General features: G+C 39.0%; 1 protein-coding gene across 1 annotated transcript in view; it reads right to left on the bottom strand.

Moving 5' to 3' along the window:
* LOC149179155 (E3 ubiquitin-protein ligase SINA-like 10) overlaps nt 1-16,235 on the bottom strand; it is a 45,385-nt gene extending 29,150 nt beyond the window's left edge. Inside the window, exon 1 of the mRNA XM_089420543.1 lies at nt 15,520-16,235. Within this exon, the coding sequence (XP_089276669.1) occupies nt 15,520-15,660 (141 nt within the window). The 5' untranslated portion in view covers nt 15,661-16,235. The remainder of the gene's footprint in view (nt 1-15,519) is intronic.
* Between the last annotated feature and the right edge of the window lie 1,151 nt (nt 16,236-17,386).

Here is a 17,386-nt window from a genome sequence, read left to right as displayed (position 1 = left end):
ATCTAAGGCTTTAAGTCTCGATGATGAAATCTAGGGTTTGTGACAAAACCCTAGCAAAGTTGTTGAATTCTAGGATATAAAAGGCATAACTCTTACTGATTATGGACCTAACTAGGTTTAGGTTTTGGATACCTAAAGCTTGATTGTTTTGATGCTTCCATTATAATGACATGCTAACCCTATTTTGATAAAGTTAACTTCATGCCCCTATATATTTGTACTTGGGTGTACTTGTTGAAGGCTCACAGGTACATAGTCTTCAAGATGTTAAAGATGCTTACCTACTTGATGATGACTTGATAATGATGAGCATGATGGGAAGAGGTAGTTGTAAGAAAGAATGATGTTCCTTAAGAAATGAAGATTTGAAAGGTTGAAGTTTCTCCAAATGATATAATGATGCAAAATAAAAGGAGCTTGTATGAAAGAAGTTTTTGTTATAAAGAAGAAGCTTGAATAAAGAAAGGGTATATCTTCACAATTAAGAGGGAGGGCATATTGTGACAACTATAAGACCTTTATGAAAGAATGAGATAAAAGTGTGGATAAAACACTACAGATGGATGTTCTTGAGTCATGAAGTTACAAACAAAGACTTGGTTATGTTTGGTGTTGCTGAAGAAGTTAAAGAAGAAAGCTTCCTGCGAAATGTGTTTGGATAATATGATGATAATCTAAGCAGCATCAGAATAATTGAGGACCCCGAAGGTTTGTGCTTGGGAGGACATCTGACCAGCCTATGATGATGTCTAGACCCCAAAGTAGGGAGGGTATCATTGGTCTTGTGGAGCTCTGACCTTGGATATGATACCTAGATCCCTGGGTTGGTGTTAGAGTTGAAGCCTGATGGTACCTATAGTGGCTAAAGCTTGGAACACACCTTAGTCCCAACTGGTTAGATACCTTGGTCAAGTATCTAATTTGTAGCACTGCGTGTGCTATGACTCTTCATAGAACATATCATTTTGAGTTCATCCATGTACCTATGTATATATGTAATTATGAATACCTCCCTAGTTAAGAGGGAGTGTTGAAGAATGTAACTAGTGTCGGTCTTCATAATTGTATGAGTCACGATGAAATGTATTTGTCAAAATAAAGAAAAGAAAAAATTATCTTTAAAAGAAAAATTATTTATTAGCATGGGTTTCATGCTTCATTATTTTATTTTTAGGTCAAAGCCTCCATTATAGGCTTCTAGGGTTTATGTCATGAGTCCTAGTCCTTGTCATCATTTAATAAACCCTTCTTGGGCTTTGTTTATCAAGAAAGAAATTTATTTTGATGTAAATTGAGTCAAATAAGCCTCCTCCACCAAGTCAGCCTCAAAAGGAGCCAAAAACCACTATAAATAAGAAGCTACTCAACTCATTTGGAGGTGACATCAATCAAGTTTGATCTACAGTTGTTAAAGGAGAAAAAGGAGAGTGAAATACCTAAGGAGAAGGAGAAAACCCTAGCAAAGAAGGAGACACTTTTCAAACAAAGAAGAAGCCGAAAATCTCTCTTTTCTGCCACATGTGCGAATTTTTGAGCAGTTGTAAGAAGACGGCCAAAATTTCAGATCTGCAGTAGAGCCGAAATTCTGGAAGCTGGAAGGCCAAAATTCTGTGTTGTACCTGAGTTGAAGTTGTTTGACTAGAAGAGACTACTAAAGTTTGGATAACCATTCTAGAAGGCTAACTTGGTGGAGTGAGGAAGGTATTTTGTTTTGGTCTAAGGTCTTGGATTGTCTCAATTGATTTGAATCTACTAGTGGAAGAGTTTGACTGGGTTTTCCCCTTCATAGGGGTTTTAGCCCTAGCTGAGTGCCTATATCTGGTGTCATTGATCTTCATGTTTTGATTTGATGATTGCTTGATGAAAAGAAGATAAAAGAAGAACGTAAAGAAAGTTAATAAGAATACAAGAATATCACAAGTAATTGTCAACATAAGAAAATCTTTTTGCCTTTCTGATTTTCTAACAGTCAAAAGGATGATCAATATGATGACCTTGACTCTCTCTTGCTACCATCCTCAATAGATTGAGAAGGGATCATCAAGAATTTGAAAGGAGATGTAAGGTTTCTTAGACAAAGATAGGATGAAAGGGGAAAAATAGATGCAAGAGAAAATTTTGTTCAAATTAGGAGAAAAAAGTGGTTCAAACGAAACTGTAACCATATCCTCCTCGTGATGCTCAAGCTCTTGATCACGATACGATAAGTAAGGTTGGAAAATAATGCCATCATCAGTTTCATACACCGAATCACTATCAATATCATAAACTGGATCCCCATCAAAGTGATAACAATTCACATCCCATTTCCCCTTTTCCATATGCAAAAAATAAATGGGATTATTCCTTTCATGCATTTCAAAAGATGTATCATTGAACTCGACAATAGTGGAAAGGACAGAGCTTACCTCATCTTTAGGTGAAAAGGCATCATCTTTAATAGGATCTTCTTCATCACTATTAGCGTCTTCACCAAGATCATAATCTTCTTCATAGATAAAATCCTCATTAAGATCATGATATTCCTCAAGATCTTCTTCAACATGTTCCTCTTGATGATCAAGAAGGATCTCTTCTTCTTGCTCACGGTAATATTCTTCATCAACTTCCTCTTCTATGCCTTCAAAAAACATCTAAAATATTTTCCTCTTGCAGGGCCTAAGTCAAGTCTTGAAGGGTACCTTCATACCTTTGAATCAATGGCCCCCAAAACTTAAGAAATTTTTCAACAAACACTCCAATAGAAGGTATGATTTTTGGATCACAAAAATACTTAGCCAATTGTGTAATATTCCAACTAGGAAATAACAGTGAAAATCAAGAACATGCACTAAGCTACATCGAATGAAATTTCAACATGCATGCACAATCAGTAACTCAATAAACTAGGGAAGGAAACTAAGCCATTTTATTAATATTCTATGCTTTCCAGCTTCATCTAGGCATTCAATGGTATTCTCAAAGCATTTAACCTTGGTTCGATGTGCATATAACCAGTCCATGCCCAGTAATACGCTATATGCTCCCAATAGCCAGAATGTTGAGGTTTGCAGTGGTCGACATCCCATTTAATTTGATTGGGCAAGCCTTCACCCAATATTCAACCCTTCTTTTTGTCCCTGTGGCCAATTGAACTAGCCAAGACTCGTCGTGTGCTTCCTTCTTTAGTGCGCATCTCTCAACAATAGAGAGACTGATATAACTAAATCTTGAACCAGGGTCCATCAAAATAGAAATGCTTTGGTCACGAAGCATACCTTCCATCTCTATACAATGCCTAATGATCATCTTGGTGATTATCCATTGCTGCATAAATTCTAGGCATACTTTGATCTATGTCCTTCATTGTCTCTACCTCCTATGCGTTGTACAATCTCAAGCCAGCATGCTTGTGCTATGGGCAATCTTTACTCAGGGAATTTTCTCCACAAGTCCAACATTTATATGGACCCTTCCCATAACTTTTGGTTATTGAAATATGTAACTAGGTTCAGTCTTCATAATGACATGTGTAATCATGATTTTATGTAATTGATGTAAAGAAGAAAAATAAAATTATTTCTATTATGCTTGAGTCATGGGTTTCATGCTCAAGGAATTTTATTTTTATATAGATCAAGCTCCCATTGTGAGCTCTTAGGATTGGTCATTAAGTCATAAAGTCAATTGAGTCTTTGTCATGTATGAGAGACCCTTCTTGGGCATGTTACATATTTATTTGAGTCATTATAAGAGTCAAAAGACCCTCCAAGACCTTGTCACAAGTACTCAAACAAGTCGGCCTTCCAAAGAAGATATAGATCGTTCTAGAAGGAGATGTCGGCCTAGGCATGAGGACAAGTCGACTTATTTACATGGGCAGATCACTATATAAAGGAGGACTCGACCTCACTTGGTAGACAATCATTCAAGCATCCAAAAAGGAGAACGAATTGCGAGCAAAAGGAAGAAAGGAGCCTCTCATCTAGCAAAGAGAAGGAGATCAAGATCGAAGGAAGAGTGAAGTAATTACAGGTCTGTTTTGGGCTAATTTTGTTCACACGTGTGAGGAAACTACGGTTTCTTTATCTAGTGCAAATCCAAACTATAGTCATCTCAAGAGGGTTGAAACAAGGCAAGAAAGGAAGCTACATAAAAGGTCAAAGTCACAAAGAAGTCAGCCCTAGCCAAGCAAAGGAAAAGGAAGGCTAAAGTAGCCCTAATTCGGTCACATGTGGGAAATTTTAGTCACCTACAAGAAGCCGAAAGTTGCGAAGAAAGAGGCTGAGAATTTCAGACTTAATTTGCTGAGCCAAGGGTTAGTGAAGAAGGAGAAAGTGCAGCATCTTCAAGAAGTAATTGACTTTGACTTGAAGCAAGAATTGACTTGGTCTTGGAGGGGTAATTGGTCAAGGGTCTAGGTCTTGGAATTCATCAATTGAAGATTCTATAAGAAGAAGAATTCAGTGGGTTTTCATCTCAAGCTTGGAGAGGTTTTGGCCCTGGCTAATAGCCTATATCTTGTGTCCTTTGTCTCATTGTTCTTTATGGTTTGGTAGTTGTTTGATGAAGAAGAACACATAATAATAAACAAGTCAAAGAAGAACCTAATTAAGAAAGTAAAAAGTCTTCACAAGCAGTTATCATTGCTAGAGAAATCACCTCATCTCTCTGTTGAAGAATCAAGGGCAATTCTTGACTTGATAACAATTTGTGGAGTCTTTTTACTTTTTCTTGTTAGCTTAATCTTCTTCTTATTATTATTAATGCATGTGTGTGTACTTCATCAAACTGCTACCAAAACATAAGAACAAGAACACAAGATGTTGGCTCTCTGCCAGGGCCAAAACCTCTCTTCTCTTGAGAGGAAAACCCTTCAGTAAATTTCTCTTATTGAAGCTTCTTATTGATCAATGCCAAACCCTAGACCCTTGACTAGAATGTCCTCCAAGCACAAGTCAAGTCCTTTCTCCTTTCTGCACTTTGTTCCCCGGCACTTCCTTCTTTCAGCACTTCGTTCCCCGACACTTCGTCCTCCTCCTTCCGGCACTTCGTTCTTCTTTCAACTGTTGGTAAACCTTGTTATACTTGCTCTAGAAGAGACACTTATTCTTGGTCTATGATGAGACTCCTTCCTTGTGATGATCCCTTCCTTCCTCTTGACCAAATGAGCTTCTTCCTTGAGGTGTAGGTACAGACTTGGTATGACTATCCTGCAGCCCTAATTTCTCGCACGTGTGGGAGGTTTACTTAATGTTGTAGGCCCTTCTCTCCTTCGCTTGAGTACCCTTCTTCTACGCTTGAGTAGGAGGCCTTGTAGGCCTAGTTTTAACCCCAAACAATGAGAGATAGTTGACTGTGAGTTGTTGTCATAACCGAAGGGACAACCCTCCTTTTCTTGCACATGTTGTTGTAACTAGCCCTAGAACAGACTTCCAAGGCTCGATATTTCTTCCTCCTTCGCTGCACTAGAGGCTCCTTTCCTTTGCTCTTTTCCACCCTTTTCTTGTCCCTTCACTTCGCTGATTTCAGAGGTCTGAGTGCGTTCTATTTAGAGGAGTGGACAACCTCTATATATAGAGGACTGTCCCTCCTTTAGGCCGACTTGAGATATTTAATTCGGATTGCTTCTTTTGATGGTGCCACATGCTTGGAGGAGACTTGACTTTGCTTGGAGGTGTCTTCTTTGACTCTAATACATAAGTATACCTATAGTAACATGCCCTTAAGGTCTTCAACATAATTCTTTTGACTCTTTGACTCACCTATAACACTTTAACATGTGCTAGACCTATTTCAATGAGCAAGAAACTCATTGACATATATTATAAAAATAATATTTCTTTTCTTGAATAAATACAAATATCAAAAGTACATTTATGAAGACCAAACCTAGTTACATTTCCTTCAACACTCCCTTTTAACTAGGGTGGTATCCATACAACATTACAAGGTGTTTGGCTATGTTTCAATCTTGAAGAATTCACATAAGAGAAACCAGATTGGCAATCCATCTATTATAGCATCATAGTAAACAACATTGTTTCCACAGCAAGGCCTGGACTGATAGCTCTATCTCTCAATAGATCAGAGCACAATGTTGGCGAGACTAGTGACTTATAGACACCTTAGTCATTGTCTCTCAAAGTACATACCCACCTGGGTGTTCACTGAGTATGACCTTATAGGACTATTCTTATCTTGGGTTCCCAACCCTTAAAGAATATCGGTCCTCTTGCCTACTCTTGTCTTGGATGCCCTACACATCCTCAAAGAGTATCGGATGCCAGATGATTACCCAATCCTCCCATTCTTTCTTCCCAAGTGAAGACAAGAATGTTGTGTCTATCTCTCCTTCTCAATTGAGGAAGACATACCCAAGTATCCTTTGACAAGGTACTTGTCCAAGTTCCTTTGTAATTGGGAACTTGTTATAACTCCCTCTTAGCTAGGAACTTGTCCATTCATCAGCAACTTCTTCTTCGTGGGTCCTCCATCTGCTTGATCTCCTTCCTTCCTTTGATGTCATGAAGTCTTTATTCAAACTTCCTTTTGGTAGGGCACTATCCATCGATCACTTTCCTTCCTGGTTTGTCATGTCATTGCTTTCTTCGTGGAAAGTGGCCTTCTTGTCATATATCAGGTTTTCTTGTCATCTTGTTTATACTTCGGACTACTCTTCACATGGATGATTCGTTGTACTTGCTTATTCCCATGCTTTGATCTAGTAGCCCTTCATGACTTCATCCTAATGTTGCTTCAACATTAAAATGGTGCTTTTGCTAGATGGCTTCTTCATCGTGACATCTTCGTAGAGTAGAATCAGTTATCTACACCTTTTATATCTCTAAGGCCTTCACAGGTGTCAAGGGTCCTTTGATCTTTTTCCTCCTTCGTCAGAGTTGTCATGCCTTCTTTCGGGAGATGTCTTCAAAGTATCTTGTCAGATAGTGATTCTTGGTGATCATGGTGTTCTTCACATGCTTGATCTCTTTCTTCACTTGCTTCTTCTTGGATGGATTGGTCAACTACCTTATGCTCCTTGTGGGAGCACTTCTTCATTGCTTGCTTCTAGTGCTAGTCAACATTTCTTCTTTGCTTGCTTCTTAGTCAGTAATCTTATATTCCTTATGTGAGTCTTCCCTTTTGTTGACCTTCATTGTATTGTAGTACATGCCTTCGAGCATGTCATTGGTGAAAAAGATTCTTTCCTACTTGATCATGTCATAGAACAATTCCCGTGACTCAATAATATACATATGATAACATGACTAAACTTTGATGCATACATACCTCATCTTGATTCTCCTTTGATCTCTTATCTTCAATTGATTGTCCATGGTGTGGCCCTTCTCACTTCATCTTAGCTTGCCTGCATATCATCCTTTTTCTTGAATCCCATGAATGGGATTCCCAATGAGAGATCTGCTTTTGTTTATGAATCTTCTTTTGAAGATTCCATCATAGGATCTTAAAGACAATTACCCTACAAATGTTTCTTTCCTTTGAATGATGGAGGTATTCTAAGATTCTTAATCATGATCAATTTTCTTTCATTGTGGATGAGGTCCTATACTAGGTATGCTCCTTCTACATGAATATCTTGAGCTATATCTACCATGCTCCTATATTCTAGAAGATATTTCTAACCATGCATTTTGTTCTATTTATAAATGCTCCTTCTACATGAGTATTTTGAACTCTATGTACATCATGCTTCTAGATTCTAGAAGATGTTTCTAGCCATGCAATTTTATTCTATTCCTACATGCTCCTATACTACTCAAAACTTTGAAAGAAGACTTTAAGTAAAGAAGTAGACTTAGTCATAGTAGAGATCCAGAGGATCTTCCTTCTTTTGCTTCTTGTCTTCTTCTTTCATTTCTTGAGTCACATGAGCTTCTTCCCTTTTTCTTTTGTTGTTGTTGTCCTTCTTCAGTTTAGGACAATTCCTTTTGTAGTGTCCATATTCTTGGCATCCATAGCATTGGATTTTGGACATATCTTTGTTGTTTGTTCTTCGTGGACCAAATTTGCCAAATTTTCCCTTTCTCTTGGCCATGGTAGCAAATGCTTGCTCCTTTGATCCCACATCTTCCTTTTCTTTGAGTCTTGTTTCCTCTATCTTGCATAGAGACCACATTTCACTTAGTGGGGTGGCTTCCTTCTTGGCATATATGCTTGATGTGAAGTTGCCCCAATCCTCAGGTAGAGCATTGAGTACTACAGTTGTCATTTCTCTGTTAGACATGACTTCCCCTAGCTCTTGAAGTTGATCCCTCATCTCAGAGATCTTCATGAAGTAGGGAGCTATTCCTTCCTTTGATATATTCATCTTGTACAACTCATTTCGAAGAGATATCACTTCTCCAGTTGTGCTTACTGAGAATAGCTCTACTAGTTTATCATAGATTTCTTTTGATGTTTCAAGTTTGGAGACATAAGGAATGAGAGAGTCTTTGATAGATTCTATTAGAATCCTTTGAGCTCTTGTCTCATCCTTATTGTACTTGGCTAAGGCTTGAGTTTGTTCCTTAGCAGGAATAGTGATATTCCCTTTGATGTGTTCTAGAAGTTCATTCTCCTTGAGAAGTAAATCAGTCCTCTTCTTCCATGCAAGAAAGTTATTGGTACCTACCAATTTGTTACTTTCCTTGCAAAAAGACATTGATGTATATTCAAAAGGGGAGACATACTTGATAGATTTTGAGATATAGTAGACTTGCTTTCTCCTTGAAGACTTGATGGCTTGCTTTCCTTAGATCTTGATGTTCTTCAAGTTGCTTTCTCCAAGTGAACTTGCTTGATGACTTGTAGCTTGGTGTAGGTCCTTCTTTGATTTGTTCTTCTTGTAGGTGCCTTTGTGTAAGGCTCTTCTTCTTGCTTTGTAGTCTTCCTTGATGAATGATAGATGGTAGACCTTCTTGTCCTTGAAGTGATTGAGACTTCTTGGCTAGATGCTTCAACTTTTGTAGATGTCCTTCCTTGATGAGTGTTCTTGAGATGCCCTTTCCTTGATGTGTCACCTTACCTCTGATACCATGTTGAAGAATTAAGGGCAATTAGGTGTAGTGTGATTCTTCTTGACTTGACAACAATTTGTGGAGTCTTTTTACTTTTTCTTGTTAGCTTAATCTTTTTCTTCTTATTATTAATGCATGTGTGTGTACTTCATCAAAATGCTACCAAAACATAAAAACAAGAACACAAGATGTTGGCTCTCTGCCAGGGCCAAAACCTCTCTTCTCTTGAGAGGAAAACCCTTCAGTAAATTTCTCTTATTGAAGCTTCTTATTGATCAATACCAAACCCTAGACCTTTGACTAGAATGTCCTCCAAGCACAAGTGAAGTCCTTTCTCCTTTCTGCACTTTGTTCCCCGACACTTCCTTCTTTCAGCACTTCATTCCCCAGCACTTCATTCTTCTTTCAACTGTTGGTAAACCTTGTTATACTTGCTCTAGAAGAGACACTTATTCTTGGCCTATGATGAGACTCCTTCCTTGTGATGATCCCTTCCTTCCTCTTGACCAAATGAGCTTCTTCCTTGAGGTGTAGGTACAGACTTGGTATGACTGTCCTGCAGCCCTAATTTCTTGCACGTGTGGGAGGTTTACTTAATGTTGTAGGCCCTTCTCTCCTTCGCTTGAGTACCCTTCTTCTACACTTGAGTAGGAGGCCTTGTAGGCCTAGTTTTAACCCCAAACAATGAGAGATAGTTGACTGTGAGTTGTTGTTGTCATAACCGCAGGGACAACCCTCCTTTTCTCGCACGTGTGGCTGTAACTAGCCCTAGAACAGACTTCCAAGGCTCGGTATTTCTTACTCCTCCTTCGCTGCACTAGAGGCTCCTTTCCTTCGCTCTTTTCCACTCTTTTCTTGTCCCTTCACTTCGCTGATTTCAGAGGTATGAGCACGTTCTATTTAGAGTGGACAACTTCTATATATAGAGGATTTCCAAGGCTTGATATTTCTTACTCCTTCACTGCACTAGAGGCTCCTTTCCTTCGCTCTTTTCCACTCTTTTCTTGTCCCTTCACTTCGTTGATTTCAGAGGTATGAGTGCGTTCTACTTAGAGTAGGCAACCTCTATATATAGAGGATTGTCCCTCCTTCAGACCGACTAGAGGACAGTAGGTCGACTTGACATATTTAATTCGGATTGCTTCTTTTGATGGTGCCACATGCTTGGAGGAGACTTGACTTTGCTTGGAGGTGTCTTCTTTGACTCTAATACATAAGCATACCTATAGTAACATGCCCTTAAGGTCTTCAACATAATTCTTTTAACTCTTTGACTCACCTATAGCACTTTAACTTGTGCTAGACCTATTTCAATGAGCAAGAAACTCATTGACATATATTATAAAAATAATATTTCTTTTCTTGAATAAATACAAATAACAAAAGTACATTTATGAAGACCAAACCTAGTTACATTTCCTTCAACACTCTCTACCCTAGATTTCTCAACATTGACTTCATCTTGAGTAGAATAGCCTCTGCTAGCAACGTTGGACTTTTGTTGGTTTTCTTGATTAACATGGGTTGCACTTGCTCCCTTGGTTGTCTTTTGCCTTTTCCCTTTGAACTTGGCATTGCCCTTATATTTCCAATGTGATTTATATTCAACCCCACGCCTAGACTGCTCATAATAATGCTTCAATTTTCAAAATGCATCCTCTAATGTCTTGGGCTCATCAAATTCGATTCTATCCTTGAAAGATTGTCATAGTCCACTAACATACCTCTAAATCTTTTCTTTCTCCTCCTTAAGGTAGGGAATGTACCTTAGCAGCTCTAGGAATTTGGTAGTGTACTCATCATCTGTCATTTGTCCCAACCTGAGCTCATAGAACTCCTTCACCTTACTATCGAAGTATCTCTCAGATTGATATTTGCTTTCGAAATACTCCTCAAATTCCTTCCAAAACAATTCTTCTTCCTTTATGCCCTTCACATTTTTCAAATCTTCCCACCATATATGAGTCTTACCTCTTAGGCTAAAAGTGGCTACCTTTGCTTTCATGTCCTCTGAGTATTCGTGGATTCAAAAAAACTTCTTCATTCCCAATAGCCAGGCTTCGACATCCTCTGATTTCCTCATTTCACCATCAAAGGTAGGAGGCTTAGCCTTTTTAAACTCCTCAGGTATATACTCTCTTTCCCTTCTTATCCCATGATGATGATGATGGTGATGATGATGACAACGATGTGACCTCTATGAGCGTCATCATATTGCTACTCATAGGTGCTTGAGTTCCCTTTTAGGGTATTTAATAGAATGAATCCTTTCACAATGTCTTCACTAAACAACCAATGCCTCTTTCTAGATTTGCTCTCACGCCCCATTGGTTCTTTCTTTGTGCCCCAATGGGCTTCACATGTCTTTATGGTTGATCCCCAACTCATGATGCCTCTACCATTACAGGTATGATAAGCTTTGTAGTATGACTATATTGACTTCAGCTTGCTTTTCTCACACTCTAACAAGTCTCTCATTGTCAGCATTACAAGTCCTTATTTCTACTCTCAGGCTTCTCAATGTGTCCATCCAGTCAAGAGAGTCTACCTCTCCTTGTTCTTCAACTAATCTTTCCTCTTCATGTCGATGCTGCGATTAGTCAAAGCTATATTGCATCATTTTACTATTTTTTCCTTGCTTTGTTGTTTCTAGACTGTACCACCCTTTGTTGTTCACGTGATCCTTAAACTTCACCTCTTTGAGCTTTAGCGTCTTTTATGTGCTGACACACACACACAACTATTAGATTTTACCAAAATTTAGCGACATAATAAACACCATCACCTTGGCTTGCTGATGGAAATCAATTGTTGCAAAACTAGTTGCACATTACACCTCAATTAGTGCACTAGCATCAGTAAATATAAACCATCAACACTATGCCACAAGCAATTATCACAATAAGATTTACCAAGTGGCACACATAATCAATACGCAAACAACCAAAGTTCTAATGCTCTATACGAGGATTTAAGGCCTCACTAGATCTCCCAAAGTCCAGTGTCGAACCCCTGCTTATTAGTTCTGCGATGACGTCCTTCCAATCCAAGTGTTGAACCTGGAAGCTCTGATACCACTCTGTAACATACCCCTATTAACCCCAGCCTTGACTAAGATTAGAAGGAGGCAGTGGCTATGTTGACCCAATCTCCAAGGTCCAGTTATGGAAACGTAGTCCAAATTTTCGACCTTTTCCTGACTTCCTTAGAACTTAAAATGGATAATGCCATTGCGTCTGTCTCGTCAAGACCTTTGCAATAATATAAATTTTGTCACGATCGGACATCCGAATCAAAAGATATGGCCGTTTGAAGCTAACCTATCAAACAGTGCCATGTCATTTAATCGGCCACATGTCACCCACGTGACTACCCCAGTCATCTGCCATGTCACCACTCAAGTGGTAAATCCACACAACTGTCAACCCGTTCACACTGAGGTCACATATTAATCCCCTTTCTATGAGCCACATGGACCAATCTATACAAACACACACAGACATATATAAAATATTTATTCAAATGGGCATGGGTGCAAGCTCTCTGTGGCCACATTACCCTGGGAGTTAAATCTTGGTTGGTCTTGATACTACTCCCGAGTCCCCACTGAAACCTCCAAGGACAATCTTTCAAGCTCACGTGGCATTGCGATTCCACCTCACAGCGCAACTCCCTTCTGACCGGCAAGTGAACAAGTCCATGCCCCGACAGATCACTCTAAGACTTAAATCCTGGGCATTCTATCAAGACCTACATCCAAATCTTCTGAGGTTCGGGGTGGCGTCATCCTTCATCACTCTGCCCGCATAGCCTTCAAGGCCAACCATTCATGACTTTCCAGCTATATGCAAGTTGTAGGGTTATCCCCGCTATATGTGTTGGGCAACAAGCCCATTGCCACATCATCCCGGGAATTCAACCCTGAGAGTTCCTCATGGTGCTCCCTCTAGATCCTCTAGGGATATTGCTTCGGGGTTTATCCAACGACCATAAACACTTGCCATCAACGGCCCAAATTTCTCCCACTTAAGCACTAGGTCACTGCGCTTGGTCACAGGGTTTATGGGGCTCTAGCCTTCTAACTCCTCTTAGCTCCTCTAAGCCCTCACTCTAGTCTGCGACATATGTGAAATATAAATGGTTTGGGGCTATTCCCCACCCTCAACTCGGTCACAATGGTTCTATTGAATAGGACCAATTGTGATTTAGTGCTCGGGCCCTAAAGGGTGCTAAGGCTCAACCCCCACTCATTCCATATGCATATCAGCATACTCTAAGGCTTAAGCTTGAACCCAGTGGTTTTTACAAAGGACTTAACCCTAGTCTTGGCTACGGTGGTTTTGTTCCCAAATTGGCCTAGCATACGTATAGTTTTATAAGACCCCCTCGGCCTGCAGCCTGCATAAGATATATACACATATAGTAATATAGTAATATAGTAATATATATATATATATATATAACCAACGTTGTCCTTCTTGAGCTTATGGGTGAAAACCTACCCAGTAGCTAGGACATTTGTAAAGTAGACATTCATGTGACTAGCAAAAGATCAATCTATCTCTTCATACACAGGCCACTCAGACCAATTTGCAGGCTCAGACAACTACAAGATTTAACCCATTCCTAAGAAAATATATATGGAACACTTCTGCACAGGAAATCACTTCCCTTATTATCACATGTGCCAGTTAATACCACAGAGACCAAATATGCCAATATGTGTACACAAATAATTTACTCATTTATAGAGATTTCAATCCCCTTATGCGTAGGTAGGCTTAAGTTATTTCAAGATTAGCACATTCATGAGTAATGGACCATATCACATGATCCTTACATAATCAATTAAATTCTCCATCCGTGCAAGAACAACACTCTGCAATGTTAGCATAACATTATTTCCATTCAAATAATGGAGACAAAGTAACAAACTCAAACACAAAACATAGGAGTGAACTTATCTTATAAGAGACCTAGGAAATGAAAGTGGGACTCTAACTTTCCACTCAACCATAGACAAGTTGCAACCATAGTCACTTGTAGCTGTTACCCCCGAGCCAAATTCCAATGGTTGAGATGGAGTGCTTCTGACGAATTTCAACCAATAGAACAACTGAAACAGAACACCACAAGGCCACACTGTCGTCATCCACTAGCTACACACATTATCATTCAATCTTTTCAGGTATATTCACATCCATGCCAGGATATCACAGTGCAGAGAGTTTTTAGCTCACATTCAGGAGAAGAGAGTCCACATCAAGGAAGGTTCTTTAGTGGATAAGTTACTGTTGGAGTGTAAAAGCCATTTCTACCAGGTAATTCATCAGTGAGAGCATGCACCAATGTTGTCAACACCTGGTGGTTCATCAACTCCCCAAGTACCTGGGTGCTTCTCTCCTAGCCAATGGTTCATCAATCCACAAGCTTCCAGTGGTTCTTCAGCCTTCAGGCAAGCCACTGCTCTCCGCGATGTTTTTCACCCAGCAAGCTTCGTGGAAGGTTCCTCAGCTAGTTCATTCTCTCCAGAGCTCAATCAATGTGTGTTGATCACTGCTCTCCCAACTCTCTTACTCTGCGTATGAGTGAGAGTGAATTCTCTGCCTCTCCACTATGCAGCCATGAACTGCTCATTCTCTCCCTTGCAGACCTATTTTTCGTGCCTGCCCATAGACCAACCATTTGTCTCTTTCCAATGCTCCATGCAGTCAAAACTGCCTTGGACAGCGCATCCCATGCTGTCTTCAATATTTTTGTCCTATTCTTGCCTCTTGTTGGGGCTTGAAGGGCATCAGGACCTGTCCTCTTCCTTTCAGTTAAATTTATTACAGAGTCAGCCCATTTAAACCACTCAGCCAACCAGGATTGTTATTTAAAACAACCTATTCCTCAAGCAACTAGAATCTGTGTCCCTTCTCTCAGCCTTTAATTTAATTACAATTTATTTACAAAGGGAAAAATATTGACCAGGGGATGTCACAGAAAAGCTTTACAGAATTTAAACTAATATCGAATGTTTAATAAATTTTAAAAAAATGAGAAACTGAAAAAATTAAAAATAAACATAATTTTCAATTAATTATTATAAAATTTAATTTTAAAATAATATATAACAAAATTTACACCCGAAATTTGTTTGATTAAAATAGAATCTGCACTAGTATTGTACTTGATTATGGACCTGTAACACTCCACTAACATCCTTAAAATGGTGGCTGAGCTACTTTAAATTGAGTGAAACTTAGTTGGGCTAAATCGTACAAGTTTCAAGTCAGTTCTTTTAACAGACTGCTACGCCAAAGAGAGTAGTCATATACAATTAAAAAGTAAGCATGGCCAACCTTAGGGTTTCTGTAAGTTACAAAAATTTTCCCGTAATTTTAACTATGATGTCTATGTAAAATATGTGTGTAATTTCTGTGTCGCTTCTGCCACAATTTTCTTAGAAAGGCCAGAGGAAGTTGATAACCACAATATATAATTTTACATTTACTGGGTTTTCCTAAAAACTTACTTGGAAAATTGGGGGAGAAAGAGGTTCCATGCAGATTATGCATTCAAAGGCGTCAGGGTCGATGGTAGCAACAAGAGTCTTGCCGCTGCCTCCACCTGGCGCTGAAGCCTCGTTTCCAGAGTCATATGAATCGTTTCCCATGATAGCTACCTGTAAAGATTCTTCACACGGATAATTTAGTCTCTTGCGATACCTAAACTCATCAATGGCTTCTCCGGATGAAAACTTCTCAGGTTCTCGTCCCTCTTTCCCCGCCACTCCTATCTTTTTCCCTACGTCATTGCGGTGGTTCTTCCCATGGAATAAAGAGCACTGTCATTTAACACGTATATCGGCCTCCCTCTCTTGTAATATTGTCTCGTCCTTTATAAAACCGTGGTCGGCACTCCGAAAGGTGAACAAAACACATTTGCAAGGCAGACCGGATTGGATTGAATGCAAGGAATAAATCTTTTCCCCTATTTGGCGTTTAAGGTCAATACCCGGGACCAATTCTCAAAACCAATCAAATTGGCGGGCTTGCAGGAATTGAACAGTGCAATGATGAATTGTTGTAAGTGGTATCGTCCCTTGGCTTTCAAGTTATACCTTTACTTCCGTTCTTAGATACGTGTAGTGGATTTTGTTCCTCTCTTCGGTAAAGATTGTTTTCATGGATCTCCCAAGCTTCCCGATTCTCATTGTGATGCAATTCTATCGATCACACTAAATTTGATATCATTGGGAATCATCGTTACACTTTTGCTTTAAGGAAGACCAATATCTTTTATGGGAAAAGACGCGTTCATGATGCATGAAGACAAATTAACTTCATGAAGTATGTGTAGCACTTTGTCACAAACCCGAAAGATAAACGATCGCAGGTAGTGATGACTGATGAGAGAATCGATGATCCATGCAAAGGGACGGTGTGGTGAATTTCAAAGGTGTGGTGAATTTCACTACTGGTTTTTTTTAATTTTCAATATTCAAGGATGGATTTGTTCGGTTATAAACTATCTATTTTTGCAACTCCTTCCGTGATTTTCCTTAGCTCCTTTCATAGTTTTTCTAAGCTCACCACAATCTACAACTTTCCTTGTGACTTAACTATTCTGGATGTTTTTTAATGTTGAACCTTTTTTGTTTTACTCTCTATTGCATGTGCATGCGGAAGCAAAAAGGTTTTTCTCCGCATCTTAGTATTCTTTGTACTACACACACAATTCATAACCTTTTCCACAATATTTATTAACAACTATGTACTTAGTCATTTTTATGACCATTTTCTTACAATATGTAGAAATTTGTTGAAGATTCCACACTACGCATACCATATGAACTTTCTTTTATGCATTTTACATGGAGAACCCCGCGCCAATGGTATACTTAGTCTATTTCACATTTCCCTTTATTAACCATGTGAAAGAGTCACATTACCCTTTTTCTCCACATTGCCATTTTCCTTTGCATACACTCTATTCTGCATTAGATTCAATCCTTGCACTTACATAACCTCTACATCTTGTTTTCCATATGTTTGATTCATTGTACATCCCACACTTAGCATATCATTCCTCTGTTGAATTTTGTAGCTATGGTCGACCTTCATAATTAATATTTTAGCCCTTGATATATATAATGAAAATGTAAGTCATGGTCTCCATGTTATTTTATTGTTAGCCTTGAAATGATTAATATACGACATGCTTTTCATGTCAGTTTCAAAAACGAAATTTTTGAATTTTGAATTTTTGGCTCCAAACTTCGATTTCACACACAACAAGATATATGTTGGGCATCCAAGCAAATAAGTACAAGGACGAAGAAGGACAAAACCATCTCAAGCATCTCTCTCGCTCCTTGACTTCGCACGTGTGATTTTTTG

This window comes from Pinus tabuliformis, chromosome 4_1 (genome assembly GCF_031772625.1).
Source record: "Pinus tabuliformis cultivar Carrire ecotype Pingquan chromosome 4_1, CPIR1, whole genome shotgun sequence".
NCBI classification, from domain to species: domain Eukaryota; kingdom Viridiplantae; phylum Streptophyta; class Pinopsida; order Pinales; family Pinaceae; genus Pinus; species Pinus tabuliformis.
This window is presented reverse-complemented; position numbering and strand designations above follow the sequence as displayed.